The 16720-nt window shown below is 43.1% G+C and overlaps 1 protein-coding gene across 4 annotated transcripts in view; it reads left to right on the top strand.

Annotated features, from left to right (window-relative positions):
* The window catches only part of PLEKHM3 (pleckstrin homology domain containing M3), a 164000-nt gene extending 147677 nt beyond the window's left edge, over nt 1–16323 (top strand). Inside the window, exons 8-9 of one of the 4 annotated variants that reach the window (XR_006726754.2) lie at nt 10092–13032; nt 13242–16323. Coding sequence is in view for 2 of the 4 variants with exons in the window: in XM_010960093.3 (XP_010958395.1) it covers nt 10092–10269 (178 nt within the window). In the remaining 2 variants the exon portion in view is untranslated. Of the gene's footprint in view, nt 1–10091 lie in introns of all 4 variants that reach the window. The other 3 variants (XR_006726753.2, XM_010960093.3, XM_045520492.2) reach the window with 3 other exon arrangements.
* Nucleotides 16324–16720: the final 397 nt, after the last annotated feature.

Genomic DNA, 16720 nt, shown 5'->3' on the forward strand with positions numbered 1-16720 from the left:
TTCCCTCATTCAGTGTTACTATGTACCAGGTCTTAAGACTTATTGCAGTATTTTTCCAAGGTAATAAATATGTGCTTGGTTCACACAGTAGGATAATTTTAATTACTTAAACTTTATACATTATTAAACAGTTGAACCATGTTACCTGATTCCATAAACATGTAAACAGTTAAAGAATACCTTTGTCACTATATAAAGATGAAAAAAACCTGAAATGTTCAAAAAGTCAAATGTCTAAGGTCAGAATTAGTCCTTGACCACCTGAGATGTTTACACAGGGGCACCTCTTTTTAAATAAACATAATAAATAAACCTATAATGTAAAATTTTTAATTAGTTTATTGATGATATACATTTCAAAATGTTTTCATTTAACAAAGGTGGGCAGCAGTAAACTTCGCTAATATATTCAATGTAGAATGTTACAACTTCTCTATAGAGTTATAAACTCTAAAGTTGTTTACTTGAAGGGAGATTGTTTTTACCAGCTATAAAAATGTATTATAAAACAGTATAGTGTTGGCATAGGAAGACAGATTAATAGAACAGGATTTCAGAAGGCATGGAAACAGACCCAAGTAATATGGGAATTTAGCACATGATAAAGGTGGCTCAGCAAATTAGTGAAACAAAAATGGATCATTTCATAAAAGGAACTAGGAACCAGATAGCCATTTGGAGAAAGAATAATGCTGGATTTTACCATACTCCTTGTATCAAGATAAATTCCAGATGGATCAAATATTTTAATGTAAAAAGAAACCCATAAAGCACTAGAAGAAAAGATGGGTGAATATCTTTATCATCTTAGTATGGGGAAGGTCTCTCTAAGCTTGTCACAAACCCAGAAACCATGGAAGCAAAATGCTTTTAAATACATTTTTAAAATGTTAAAATGCTTATAATTCTGTAGATAAAGGCAAATGTAAACAGGAAACTTCAAGAAATATTTTCCACACATCTGACAAAGAATTAATTTCCCGAATATACAAAAATCTGTAAAAGTTGTTAGAAAATGGGCAAAGGACACAAACTGATTTACTGAAAAATATGCAAATGACTAATAAATGCAAGAACAACTCCGTATTGTTATTAGAGAAAGCAAAACAAAATGAGGTTCTTACTTACCAGCTATGAGAAGATATTAATAGATATGAAATGTAAAGCCCTCTATAGAAACATTAGTTAATACCACTTCCTATTTTCATTTGTAAAGTCTGTGTTTTTGTCCTAAGTATGTAGGACAGCCCTGTTTAATATGTTAGACACTGTCTTTGGAAATGATTGGCCTAGGACAGTGGTATTCAAACTCTTCTATTTATCAGAATTCTCTCGAGGGCTTGTTAAAACACAGATTGCCAAGCTCCACCCTGGAGTTTATGATTCAGTAAGTCTGGAGTGGAACCCAGTGATTTGCATTTCTAACAAATTCTCTGGTGATGCTGGTTTGCCTAGTCCAGGGACCACACTTTGGGAACCACTTGCCTAGAACACACTGAGTATTAGGAAATTATGTAATACCGTCTGGCAGAGAATTATATTGGTGAGAAGAGGCAAATAGGGGAGCAGGCTAAAGAAATGGCCAAATACTTCTGGTCTTTTATTTGAAAGCTTTTCTCCTTTTAAATTTACATCTCTAACTTATTCCTATGCAACTAATCATGCTGTTTATAAAATTAAATTTTTACCTTCTGAACTTTTTTGCGTTTTTCTAATGTACCCATGCTTGACAGTTTCTTTTATTTGTGTTCCATTAAGCGTCTTAGTACTTTGAGGAACTAAAATGTAATATGTTAAATAGAAGTAAATCCTATTCAGAGGCTTAGATAGATACCATCCTTATAAATTATTGTTTCTTTTAAAGAAGCTTACTTCAAAAACTTGACGGTTAAATTTTTCATTTTTACACTAAAAAGGTAGGCTGGTGAACTAACAGAAGTCCATATATAAGCCAAGATATTTTTTTAATCTGCATTAGCCTAATGATATCCTTACATTCACTGCCTTTTTCTTAGAGGTAGCAAGACATTTCTGAACATCTCTTGGACTCTTACATGTTTTGAATTACTTTAGAGATTTTTGCAGAAAGCCATCACTCTTATTTATGGTTATTTAATGGCTACAATAATGAGATAGTCTAGCTTTTTCCAGAAATTGTAGAAAATTTTTAAAGCCTCCTTCAGATCCTTTACTTTCTCTAAATGCTAAACAGATTTTTCTGAAGTAATCCCAAGAAATGAGGGACACTTGTCTGCTGAGAGTGATAGTAAATGTCAGGTGAACCATTAAAACAAACAAACAAAACACTTAGAAGTGTCAGAAATTCCAGTTTTTCCCTATCCCCAAAAAACTATTTCATTCAGGTCAAAACTATTGTTATTTTATATACATAGAGTATTACTGAGAAGACTTGTGACCATCTGCAAATTAGTAGAAGCATTTATTAAGCATTTGCACTAAAGATAGTAGTGAATTACTGTCCCCAGTAGGGTAGCAAAATTATCAAATGAATTAATTAACCCTCGTTTACATTCTATTTCAAAGCCAAGATTTCAAGTAAAGCTCTTATCAAAGGTATTAGCTGAGCTTGGTTTACAAACTAAAAGTGCAAGACCTGTGAAAGCCAAATGCTTTGTGGACTACAATCGGGAGGAAAACCTTACTTAATTAACTCTGGGGATTAAAAGGTAAATAAAAAGATCATTGCAGGACATGCCAATTGTTCTCCCCAGATCTGAGTCTTAGCAGGTATTTGGGGATACGTTGAAGGACCATGTGGCTAGTAACTGGAGAAGGAGGGCCATACTGAAGTCAGATCATTTACTGGTTCTAGGACCAGATAGGCCACCAGTTATTTTATCATGTCATTTCATTTTATCTATTTACTGACTGACTGACTGACTGACTGACCAAAAAAGGGAAAACAAATAGGAGAGCTGTTGTAAGGATAATATATGCAAAGGGCCATAAAGATGTTGCCTAATTTGATATTACTGTATTTGCATTTTACAGTTCAGAACTACTGGAATGGCTTTACAAATTAGCACATACATGCCTAAATCTGCCAGACATTTGGCCCAAAGGAGCTGGATCTTTTCCAGTCTCATGTAGTTCCAGTCAAACCATATGGATACCTTTTTAGCCTCCACCTCTCTACCCCAACCCAAAAAAAGGAAAAAGAAAAAAAAAAAATCACAAAACACCCCTAAATGTGATGGGCCCAAATGCAGCTCATTCCTCACTCTGCAAGGAGCCAGGACAGTTCTGTAATCCAGTGTTCCCAGACACTCTGCTCTCTTCCTCCCCTCCCCACCTGCTTCTCCTGGGGCAGAATAGAGGGGCGCCTGAGGAGGATGGATTTCTGAGAATCCTGGCACAAGGCTTGACTGGAGGTGGTGCTCCAGGCAGCGGCTATGAAACTTGGACCCTCCCCACCCATGGCACCAACCATAATCGGTTTCTAACTGAAATTGTGTGTTAATATTTCTTTATTTTAACCCTTCTATTTCCCACAAGAGAATGAATCTGTTAGATTGTATCATTTGTTTAAATCATATTTAACCATCGTCTCACCATTGCATATTTAGTAACATGTTTTGGGTATTCTTCTAAACAGCACACATATACGTATGTAAGTACTTACCTAGCACATGCACGCACGCACACATACGCCATATGTGATGTTGGCTGATTTCCTCTTTAAGCAATTTATGTTTGCTTACATTGATTTACTTACACAATAACAGAAGAAAACACCAACCAACCCAAAATATTAAAATAACCAGGCCCCAGTAACTACCTCCCTTAGCTAAGAGATTTAAATAATCATCTTGGTTTCTTGGAAAAACCAGTAATAGCTAGTGGCCCTATGGGGCGTCTCACATAGTGGCCACACACCAGACCACACTCGCATGCCTGATAACGTGCACTTATTTCTGCACCCCACCCTCTCCATTGTGGGCTCTGCAGAGTGGAAATCAGCCAAAGCTCTGCCCTGCTCTGTGGGCCTGTCCTTTCATTTGTCAGAGATCCAACCAAACTCAAGCCTGAATTTCAATCCTAGTGAAATATCTGAGGTCATTGCCTGAGCCAAAAATAAAAATGCAGCAGGGAAAGAACCCAACATGAACAGAGCAGAAGCGTCTCAGTGACCTCAACCTGGGGCAGAGGCCTTTAGCAGTTTCCTGTGACCTCCCTGTGAGCAGCTAGAATCTGGAAGGGCACAGACAAAGCCATCATCCAGCCTGTCTCTAATTGGTCTCACATCATCAGCATTCCAGAACAGGAAACCATCTGCCGCCAGGAATTCTTGCTTCCTTGCCATAGTACTTAAGAAGCAAACCTTTTTCCCTGCATATATTTAGTTCTGTTAGTTTGTCACAGGTTAGTTTCCTTGGGTTTGATAGCTATCATAAGAACATCCTGTCTATCCCATCTCTTGGCAATTGACTGATTTCTAAGTTCTGAACCACTCTCTCATTTACTGTAGGTCACTAAGCTAATTTTTAGGTCAAAGACTGTTTATAAAATGTGGTCTCTTGTGATGGTGCCTTTACTAAAACATAGAACGAGATTTGTATGGCCCCTAAATGGTAGAGCTATTCCTCTGCCGCATCCCAAAGAAGCGGACCAGTTTGCCGGGCACATAGACCTTTAATGGCATTGCCTCTTAGAGCTTCCAAAGAAGCAGACCTCGAGTTACTCCTCCCTCCTTACCTGTCCTCTGGTGTATCCAGTGCTGATAGGCACCTGGTCCACCCCAGTGTGGCTGTCCCAGTGGTTAAAACATAAAAATCCTTCTATATAGGGTGGTAAATGACTACTGCCTCTAGCCAACCCCCACTGCCCCAAATAAAAACCCCTCAGCATTTAACAATTCTCAGAGAGAGGGGATGCTGATGAAAGGTGGAAGAAGGCTTAGGAAAAAATCCTTCACGTTCAGCTGAAATTTTTTTAGAAAGGGCAGAGTCAGCTCCTTGTGGCCAAATTCCTGATGATCAGAGTTATATGTACTAGCACATAAAAGCTGTTTCATAGTTTGATTGATCAATGCAAATAAATAAAATGTAAAGTAATGCTCTTCACTTTAAAGCTCATCTCATTCAATCCCAGCTTGTCTGAGGAGACGCCAGTCAACATTCCCACTTGTTCATCCACAGACCTGGGGGCAAGAAGGTTTGGAAAGAGGAGGGTAAAACCCAGAGTAGCTTTTTCCCCCCTACACAAAACCTGCAGGTTGGAAGGAAGCTTAGACACCATCTAGTCCAACGAGGTTCAGGGATAAGTAACCTACCCAAGATCCCAGTGATGCTAGGGTCACTGGGCCAAGAACTCGGGGTTCCTCACTCTAGTTGAGCCCTCCTCTCTGCAGTAAGTGGCCTCATTGATATACCACTGGTCTCCTTTTCATTGTAGAAGTTGCTAAAACCTAACTGCTTCACAGCTATACAAAAGCAATTTGTTTAATGGAACAAATACAGAAGTTTATAGTTTTAGTTCGTTGGATGGCCTAGATGAGGCATGAAGAAGCAAAGAACACCACAAAGAAATACTCCAGAAGTTCTTGGCCAAAAGAGCAAATAAATGTGACTGAAGGCCAACCACCAAGATGATCTTTGGGGAGGATGGAAAAATCAGAACGAGTTGATAGAAAGCTAAGGGCTACTAATCAATGCATAGAATTGTGTCATGGGTATTAACTCCTTAAATCATGTTCTAAATTAACTTTGTATATGTATTTTTTATTGAAGTATAGTCAGTTCACAATGTTGTGTCAGTTTCTAGTGTACAGCATAATGCTTCAGTCATACACGAACATATATATATATTCATTTTCATATTCTTTTTCACCATAAGCTACTATAAGATATTGAATATAGTTCCCTGTGCTGTACAGTATAAACTTGTTGTTTCTAAATTAATTTTAGAAACCATGGGATGGTTAATGCTAGTGCGTTTCACCTATTTTAATCAAATGATGTATTAAAAATATGTATTTGTGAAAATGCTATGAATAAATACACTATGCTGGACCTTATTGGTTGGTATGAGCAGAAGCCAGAAGGTGACACTTGCAAATTCCACCTGGGGAGGGAACTGTTAAGTACTTCCTGGGTACCCCCTCTATGATGCTTTGTGCAGATGGGTTAGGTCAATGGTTCTCAACTGGGCTGATCTCACTGCTCCACCAGGGACTTCTGGACATTTGGCAGTGTCAGGAGGCATTGACACAGGAGGGGCGGCAGGTTGCTACTAGCTTCTGGTATGTGGAAGGCAGGGATACTGCTAAACATCCTGCAGTGCACAGGACAGCCCCCACAACAAAGAACTGTCCGTCCCAAACTGTCAGTAGAGTTGAGATCTCTGGATTAAGTGAAGCAATGAATGTTTTCAAGAAAAAAATGGGAAAACCCATTGGATGGCTTTGGTCAATAGCAAGTCCATGTCCCTGCAGGCGCATCCTCTATGACATGACACTGGGAAGGGAGGACATTCCGTCTTTGTTCTCTGTGGTGCACAGAAGCAACAACCAAAATGCAGTGGAACTGCTGATTGCTGGGACTGGGTGACTCAGAAATGAAGGTGCTGGCTTTCATTTGACTGCTCACGCAGAATACCAAAGGGACTTTGCTCTTTCATTATCTGTGGCAATTTTCTGCGCAGATGATTACACTGGTAGATTTGCCTTATATAAAAGACATGTATCTAAAAAGTTATGTTTGTTAAATCATATTTTAAATCCAGTCAGGAATTCAGAAAACACGAAGGAGCCAGTGAATCTTTTTAAAGTGAAAGGTCCTTTTGAATAGAGCCCTATTCTCTAAGAGGAGCATACCTATATATTGCATTTTTAATGTAAATATTTTCCCTGCACATCTCATTTTTATTACAGAGCACCGTAACTCTCACGTGAGAAACAGTTTCTCTTCCTCCTTCCCTTTCCTGCCCTTGTTCTTTTCCTTTAAAGAGAAACTCAGGGGGGAAATTAACAATACAGTCTGAATTTGAGAAAGTCATTGATCAATCTGTCCATTATGCCACTCAAAAGATGCCTGCTGGGTTACAAATTGTTAGAAAAAAATAGGACTTGGTTCTACTTTGAAATCATTAATTTTTTATCTCAGACTTTTTTCAGTTACTGACCTTTGGCTGGAAAGAGCAGGTGTACTCGGTCCCTCCATCACCCCATGGGTGTTTGTTGCACCAGAAATATCTGATAAGGCTCAACCTCTTCACTCACAGCAGGGTGGGAGGGGGGTAGCAGCACAGATAAGGGAGTGGTACTGAAGGAACCCAGCGGTTCTCTCCTCATCAATCAGTGCCCGAGGGCAACCTCCCTAGGTGTATAAGTCACTGACTAACTCAGCAGGGCAAAGGGGGCAGGAAGGAGGAAATTTATTTGATAACGTTATCAGCAGTGTCACTTCAGCGGTAGAAGGTTACAGAGGTATAACCCACTAGGGACAAAGCCACAACTACTGGGGAGGAGCCACTCAGACAAGACAGGCACTAGGACACCTGGGTCTGACCTTTCTCCCCTGGGAAGGAGGGAGGGGCTGAGGGCAGGGAGACACTAGAAATGACCCCACCACGTCAACTGCCCGGGCGGCACAGCTAGCTCCAGTGTCAAGAAGGCAGGTATTAGCATCATCATGAGAGGTGTTGTCACGGTGCTGTTTGAATGGTCCTTTTACATAGACATCCACCTGGTTTAGTCTCAGGACCCGGTTTAGTCTCAGTGAGTAGAAAGGAGGTCATTGTGAACAACATTTTCCAAATGAGGAAACCAGAGCAGCTAGAATGTGAATAACGTGCCCAAGGTCACTCAAAAGAGGATTTGAGATTTGAACACAAATATTCTGACTGGAAGCCCTGTGTTTCCCTCCACGATGGCACACTGCTCTCACTCAGATGACCAGGCCTCAGTACGAGCTTTGGCTGGGCTGCCAGGAACCCTGGGTTCTAGTCACAACTCAGTCTTTAACTCATGGTGTCCTCGAGAGACAGTCACTAGCCCTCTTAGAATCTCAGTTTTCTTATCTCTGAGACGAGGGGATTGGCCAAGGTGTCCTCAGGTCACCATGGTGACATAGGTGAAACCAGGCCGAAATGAAGGCCTGCAAGAAGGCAGCAGGCAGCTGCTTGCACTGGGAGGAGCTGTATTGTTCAGCACTTACCGTGTTCCGGGAACTGTGCTAAACGCCTTACCCATCATCCCATTTAAGCCTCCCAACACCAGACAAGTACCTGTCAATGGAAACTCAACTTAGCAGATAAGAAGAGAAGCTCAGGGAAGTGAGGTAACTTACTCAAGGTCCCTGTCTTAATCAGCTCAGGCTGTTACACAGAACACCATAAACTGGGTGGCTTCCACATCAGATACTTATTTCTCACATTTCTGGAGGCCAGAAGCCCCAGATCAAGGTCCAGCAGGGCTTGGTTTCTGGTTAGAGCTCTCTTCCTGGCTTGCAGACAGCCGCCTTCCTGCCCCAGTCCTCATACAGCCTTTCCTCATACAGGGGGAGAGAGACCTTTCTGTTGTCTCTTCTTGTAAGGAACTAATCCTATCAGAGCTGGCCTCACCCTTATGATTTCATTTAACCTTAATTACTTCCCTAGGACCGCATCTCCAAATACAAAAGGGAGCACACAGTTCAGTCCATAGCGGTCATACAGGCAGAAAGTGATTTGAAGGTGGGGTTTGAAGTCAGGCCATCTCACTCTGCCTGCTCTTCTGACCACTGTTGTGTGATATTTGGTCCAGAGAGCTGAGCTGCGGGGAGAGACAGCTGGGTACAGTGAAGCTTCTGTCTTCTGGCCTCTCAGCTGGTAGATACAGCCCTTCCCCCCTACACTAGTGTCTCTCCCTCTAAGTCCCTACCTTCTCTCCTGGGTACGAGGGTGGGTGGGAAGATCCTCCTGTGACCGAACTTTCTGAGTCCTGAACGGTGCCAGTGGAGAGTCAGTAGCAGGCCAGGGAATGGTGCCCCAAAGACCACCCTACACCCAGCACTGAAACTCAAGGCACTCGAAGAAAAGCATAAGAGGCCCCTGGGGACTGGCTCCTTCGTAGCCGTCTTTGAACCCGGTCCAGTGCTGGATCCTCCCTGGTTCTTGCTGGTTGAACAAAATCATGTGGGCTCAATTCCCTGGGCTCCTGGGATGAGGTCATAGTCGGTTGTCACTCATGTGTGGAAGGATGCAAACTTAATCCACGCTGGCCAGCCACCCACTGGAGCAGCTCTACTTGTGCTTGTCAGTTACTCATCATTAAAGACTGTGCAGTAAAAACAAGCCGTTTAGACTCCTGTAAAGGCTTCCACCAAGCCAAACAACAAACTAGTCATCCACCTGGAATGCCTCCTCTCTATAAATCACAATATCTATGTGTTGTTTAAAAAAAAAGTTCCCTGCCCCACTCTCCCATGCTTCACTGTTCCCGCTTGTGTTATAAAGGTAGATTTAGAAAGGTTGGGAGAGGTTCCTGATTTTTTTTTTAAACTCAGGAGAACAATAGACCAGAGGATATCATTCAGAAAATGAAAATGTATCATTGTACCTTTCCAAAGCATCAAAAAGGCAAGGAGTCCCGGGGAGCCACTGTGCTCTTGTTACTGGAAGTGGAAAGCCGCGTTTTCACAGCTGTGATGCGGGGCTGTCACTGTGTTGGGAGTGTCTTCCGCGGGCAAGGCACTTCAGTCTTATTTTCTTTCATTTCACCCTACAGTCACTGCCCTCTCTTCTTTCTTGTTGGAGGGGAAATGAACACACAGGGCTTCCAGAGTTCTGTCTATGGTCATCATGATCACAAAATTGCTAGTTGACTGCCGACTCCCCTTCTCCCAGAAGCCATAAGCCTCTTCCCAGCTAGTTCTAATCAGGAAAAAAAAAAAAAAATGTTTTTCAAGTGAAATTCAACCTTGAGCCTTTTGGAAAAGGGAAGAGCCCATTTCTATGAGTCATGTCTCTTCCCAGGGGCAGGGCTGTCCCGAATAAAATGTGGCTCAGGCTGCACAGAGGCCACTGGGCTTCCAGAATCCTGCCTTGCTCATTTCGACCTTGTTTATCATATCTGTGGTTGGCTTTTGCAGGTGTGAAAGCTGTGGAGCCGTTTTCCACTCTGAATGCAAAGAAAAGTCTGTCCCCTGCCCGAGGTGTGTACGCCGAGAGCTGCAGAAGAAGCAGAAGTCTTTCTGGCGGAGGCTGAACATGGACGAGAGCCTGGAGGAGGCGTGCAGCATGTTTGATCTGTCCTACCAGAACACCTGACTCCGCAGGAGCCCGGGGCAGGGGAGTGACCTCTCAACCACCCATCAGCCGTGGTGGCTTCCTAACTAGCCAGTTAGACCCCTCTAGGAGAAGAGTCCATCTCTTCTTCAGCTAGATATAGATATATATTTATATATACACACACCCACTCATACCTATACATCCTGTACGTATGTTCTGTATCAGTCGTTGTCTAAAAGGTCCATAGAGTTTTGTGGCTCAAAAAATTACCAATAGCCATGGATTTCAGCTGCTTGCTCCCAAGCAAAACGTGGTTTACACACAAGGCTTTATAGTTCAGGGTTTTTTGTTTTGTTTTGTTTGTTTGTTTGTTTGTTTTGGCTCTCAGGGGCCATTGATTACATAGGACACAGGAAAAAGCATTTCCTACAGAACAGCGCTTCGTGTTATTTTTGTGTTATTTATTTTTAGCCTTCACAGAGGATGAAGTCACTGAGGCGAGCAACCATCATCATCTATTTCATAAGAAAATCTTCAAAACACAGCAATGACTTCTGGGTCCTTCCAGCAGGACCCCGTGTTCCTGGCTTTCACCTCGGTGTCTTGGCAGAGGCAGGGATCACCTAAGCTGAGTTGAATGGCTTGGAAATCTGGAGTGTGAGCTCCCTCTGACAGAAAGCAAGCATCCCTAATTTATCAGAGGAGCTAGTTCTGGTTTTGAAGTTAAATCTCAGAAGGGGTTTTTCTTGAGAAGAGACCTCAGTGACCAATAACTGTGTTGTCAGTCTGTTTGCTGGTACGAATCCCAACGCCCACCCAATGTGAGGCTCCATTGTATTTGCCGGGTTGGAGACGGGGCTCTCTTAAGAGCAGACTTCCAGGAGTTTCATGGATGACAGTTATGACTTTTTAATGGTACTGGCCTGAGGAAATTGCCTAGGATTGTTGTTAAATACATCGGTTTGTAGACCGGGGGAAGGATGTGGAGTGCGTCCATTCCAAGACACAGTCTGCAGTTTCCTTACATAGAATCCTGTGCAGGCAGTTCCTACCTATTCATTTTAAATGCTTCATTTTTCACTGTACTTCATGGCACTTTCATTTTGACCTTTAATTTGTCGACGTAACCATGTCTGCTTTCAATTTTTTTTAATTGTTTAAAAAAAAAAATCAGAGTAACTTGGAACTTCAAAACACCAACTTTAGACTATTAAGAAAATAGCAAACTTGTGAGTATAATTAATGAATTAAATCTAATATTATTTAAATGAATATATATACACACATGTAACTGTCACCGTAAAGTGAAATGAGAAGTTTTAAAATATCACAGCATAAGAAATACGAGTTGCTTAGGCATTTGGCAGGGTGGCGCGCTCCCTCTGTGGTGCCCCTTTTAAGAGCCAGCGTAGCAGTCACCGCGACTGATGTGGCAGGAAGGATGGCACTGGAAGTCATGGCTCCCAATCCTACCTTACGGAACAGAAAAATTAGCTTATATTGAAACAACTCCCAGGAGACGGTATGAGAAGATTCTGTTCATTTCCTTTGAGCATATGCCTTCAATGCCTTCACAGTTTAGTAGTTTCACTGCTAGTAGGACCTGAGAGTCAGCGGCTCAGAGTCCAGGGTACGTTTAACCCCGCCGCTCCTCTCCCGCATGCCTGGCTCCCTTCGGAGCCCAATTCGCGATGCTTCTGGCGGTTTAGAGGCGTGACAATTCAGACTTACTTTTGTGCAGACGGTTAGGTGTGAGCCTTTCACCTCCCAAGCTGTGCCAGTTCCTCTGGCCCCAGACCACACATTTCAACTGAATAGCTCAGCACCACACACGTGTTTATTTTCTGATTACACAGTAGCTGTAACCAAGGCATGAAAACTCGTTAAAAAGGGCTGGGGCCCCATTCATGAGACGCTTTACGGTGCCTTTTACTCTTAGAAAAGTAAGTTGACTCCCCACCTCCCCACTCTACTTTATAGTGACTGTTGCACACAAAAGGAGAAGGGTGGAAAATCTCAAACAAGCACTTGGCAAACAGGCAAACGAATTTGATCATCTCCCCTTTCCTCCTCCCCTTCATGAAATACAGTATTTATATTTTCCAGCCTCAGAGAAGATAGCAGAACATGATCTTTCACAAGAGAATTATAGACCTGCTTATTATAAAACAGATGTGCTCCGATGGCAAAGTGCCTTTTCCCTCCGCCCCTAGCTCCCTGTCACTGTAGCTTGCTTCTGCCTCCTCCGTAATTAAGGTATCTGTGATCCCGACTTGGAGACCTCAAGTGCAGGGCCGTCTCCCCACCTTCTAGCATGTTCGCCGTGTATACAGAATTTCCCGTCCCATCTCATAGGCCCCCAGGGTCAGACTGGCTGAGAGGCGGGGTGAACTTCTGCATCTCTGGTCTCTATGCTTTCACCAGGTCCATGCAGAGACCCAGCTGAATATTGGCAGTCCTGTCCAGTGAACTGGTAAGGAGAACTTTCCACCCACATCATTTTCTGCTTATTTTCAAAAGGGAAAAAAATAAATATGCTATCACCATCAGCCACCCAGAACTGGACGCGTAACCCAGCTGCTTCTGTTTTCTCTCCTTTCTGTAGATCCCTGACAGCTGGGTCGGTGCCGGCCGCAGGCCTCCATGACCCGCTCAGCCACCACCACCAAAATCTGATAGGACAGAGCAGAGCCGGCTTGGGGCTGGGTCTGCCATGAAAATTCAAAATTGCTGTTTGCAGCCCAAATGCCTTAGCACATGTAAACGCCCTGTTTTGAACCCTCCCAAATCACTCGATACACTGTAAGTAATTGTTCCACTGCTGAGAAACTGTTGAAACAAAAGCAAATCTGTGGATTACCACCTCCTTAAGACCAAGCCCATACCTGCTTTCCCTCGTGGTCCTTTTTTCATCCCATGTTAAATATCTTGCACATAAAGCACAGGAGAAAATGGCCAGGGAATCCCCTAGAGCTGGCAGCCGCTCAGGGGAACCTCTTTTCTCTCGAAAGGCCCACTCCCTGGTGCATCCCTGGAGGAAATCTCCGCGCGGTGCCAGAGACTCGTGTGTGAGACAGTCCGTCCAACCCTGGTGAAATGTTGGCATCTCATCCTGCAGTAAAGAAGCCAGTTCTGAAAATAGACCTGAGTTTGCACCGCGGCAGGAAGGCCTCAACATACTTAAAAAGCAGTCAACTGGGATGTGTTCTTTCCAGGGCAGCTCTTTCCCGAACTTGAAAGCCCTTTGTATGAAAACCTTGTGAACCCTCGTCTTCCCCCTTTGCTACACTGCCTTTTTGGGGGACTCTGTTACAGTCGTCTTCATCTCTATAGTGCTAAAGGGTAATCTCTTTAGGAGCTTTAATATCTGATTAGCTGAGAAGGTAATCGCTTTTTGATTCTTCTAGACTAGGCCTCCCCTGAAAAGGGTCTATCTCTAGAACTTGGGATTTGTGATTTCCAACCAGCTCAGTGGCGTCCTTCAGACTCCCGCCTAGGGACCATGCCGCAATTCCCTTCCGGGCTGTTGACATTGCTCTAGCTGCTGTAGGCAGCCTTCGCTAAGCTGGAGTGAGTCCCCTTGCATGGGGTCTGGCCTCTGTTTTTGTCTCTGCATCTGTACACACTGAACGTTGACACTGGATGGTTTCTTCCCATGCCTTCTCGAAAAGGCTTGGCTTCCAAACCTGTGGATTTGTTCTCTACCCATTGGCCAGAAAAGGCCACATGTAAATTACTGTGTCAGAGTAGGACTTTCATGATGCCACACTGAACACTTTGTGCAAAAAGAGAAATTATCTGAGGAAGCTCAGATACACTCTGCTCCTCATTTAGGGGTTAAGGCAATGCTGCTATTCCCGTGTTTGGGCAGAATTACTCACCTCCACTGATCAGCCGCACTTTATTGAAATAACTGGACAATGAAGTCAGTCTTCAACTCCTGATTCTGATACTGTCTGGAGTCAACACAAAGGCGATTTTACTTTATTTTTTTTACTTCTCCTAGTAAAGAGAGATGCATGCAGTTTTCCCTCTGTATTTCTTGAGTTTTCTGTCTCACTACTTTTCTTCTTCCAAGATAATGTGAAAACGTAGAGAAGTGGGGGTGAAACTGACAGAAGCGAACATGCCCTTGTTGGCATGAATGGAGTCGTTGGAAACACTGTTTTCCTTTCCCTGGTCCTTGTTACCAACCAGGCATTAACAACACAGGGATGTGTGTGTGTGTGTGTGTGTGTGTGTTTATGCTGCATCTCTCTTGACCCTGAGTCTTGTAAAAACTAACTGCTCTACTTAACTACTTGAACCCAGTGATAGGTGAATAGCCCTGCTCAGTTCATCTAAGCAGACAAACGTAATTTCTATTATGTGGGACAGTGTTTCAACAATTAAATCCCAGCAGCCCAGGTCATCGTTAAACTCTAGGTAAAAGTCAAAAGACAAGTGTGGAACACCTTCCAAGACACCCACAGTTGCCAGGGGGCTTACTTTAAATGGGTTCCAAATGATTATGTGATGGAACACTTTCCTCCTACGGTGGCCTCCAGTGTGATGGAAGGCCCTGTTAACCTCAAGTGAAGAGACAGCTGCTGTTTCACTTTGGTTCCTCCCTGTGGAAGGAGAAGCCATCTTGTTAGAAAGGTCTGGAGTGAAGATTCGGGCACCTGTAGCACCTCCTAGCACAGTGACGATTCCCTCCTAGGCCTTAGAGCTGCAGACCAGCCTCTCCCCTTTCCTTGATCTTCCTTGCCCCGGTCCTAAGCCCTGAACTCTGATTCAGGCCTCATAAACTGGCTGGTGGACCACTAGGGCCTGTGGCTCCTTCTCTTGTTGGCCGTCGCATTGTTTCTTTTCCCCGTAGGAGTGCCTTACAGTACTGCCTAGTGCTTCTAGTCTAGACTCTGTGACCCGCTCGAAGCCCACAGGACCCTTCACCTAATTGTGGATCATTTGGCTTCTTCCCTATTGGCTGCTGCTCTTTACACAGGCGTGCTTGGAGCCTGCATATTCCATACACGTCAGACCTTCCACCTTCATTTAACCTGGTGCCTTAACCCCATGAGTGCAAGGATTCCTGTTGGAAACATCATCAAAGTATAACGTGGAAACACTGGCTTCTTGGCACTTTTTACCAGGAGATACAAAAAAGACACCCACGTAATGTTTTAACTCTGTTTTATGCTGTTTTTCTAATCACTTTTTTTTTTTTTTTTTTTTTTTTTTTTTTGCTTCCTTGCTTGCTTTTCATTAACCAAACTCAGGGGAATGTCATGATGTCACCAAGGCCAATGGGTAGAGAAATTAAACCGTTTATTCAGATTTGAATCTGAAAAGTCAGTGAACTTAGCCTTTTTTCAGGTTAAAACATTACACAAACACAAGGGTTTTCTTTTCCTTTACTGTATAAAGATTTTCTTTCATGTTGCCACCTGTTTTCCAAATGGGAAGCGGAGAGCCTCTTGGATGAACTGCGGTGAGAACATCCCTGCGTGGCGCGGGCAGACCGCCGAGCTATTTACAGCGGGCTTTCAGTGCTGGAGGCCTCGCTTCTGGTTCTGGTCACCTACCAGGACCTTATTGTGAACAGCTAGTGGGCTACCTTAGAAGATTTAAGGGGGAAAAACAAATCTGTATTTAAGGAATCTGTAAAAGGAGGTAAAATGTGTAGATTGCAAATGAAGAGTACTGAACATGGGCTGCGGAAGACCTGTGCACAACGTGCTCTCACACTCCTGGGTCAGATCAGTGTCATTTTCTCTTATTTCTGCTCATGCCGTACAGAACTGCCTAAAATTTGGGGTTGGGGCTATTACTATGTCACTCTGTGTTGAGCTGTTTGTAATGGCTGTTATGTGCTAAGTTATGTATGTGCTGGTTCTGTTTTCAGGATTGTATTGCCTTTTGTTTTGGCATAACTTATCCATATTTTTGTTTACATCATTTTTAAAATATCAACCGTAATAATAGAAAATGAAGTTGTATTGTAGAAAGGACCCCTAGTTTTTAATGGTCATCTGTCATATAATTTAAGTGCACCAGTTCCTAGTGTATAAAGTTATCTCTCTCTCTCTCAATAAACAATGCAGAAAGTACTTTCTCATCTCCTAACAACTTCATTAGAATGCTGTTTCTGTGGGGGGAAATGAAAGTCCAAGAAGAGCCCTGGATGTTCATTCAAAGTCAAGATTTGAGCTTTATTGAAAGGGAGCTACTGAGACTTTAAAATAGCTCTTAATATTAATCTTACAGATGGACTTTGGGTTTTTTCTAAACCCATCAACCTCAATATTCTCATCAGCCCTTCCTATGCTTATGAAAAATATAGTGTAACTTTTCAAAAGAAGCAGATATAGTGTTACAGGCTTCGTTTCTCAGATCAGGCGGAGATTTCTTTCAGGTCTGAGACAAATCCGCCAAGCCCACCCAAGGACCGTCCTGCCACAGCCTTCCCCCAGCCCTCCTGCCCCGGTTTCGTCTCGCCACTGCACTC

This window comes from Camelus bactrianus, chromosome 5 (assembly GCF_048773025.1).
Source record: "Camelus bactrianus isolate YW-2024 breed Bactrian camel chromosome 5, ASM4877302v1, whole genome shotgun sequence".
NCBI lineage: Eukaryota > Metazoa > Chordata > Mammalia > Artiodactyla > Camelidae > Camelus > Camelus bactrianus.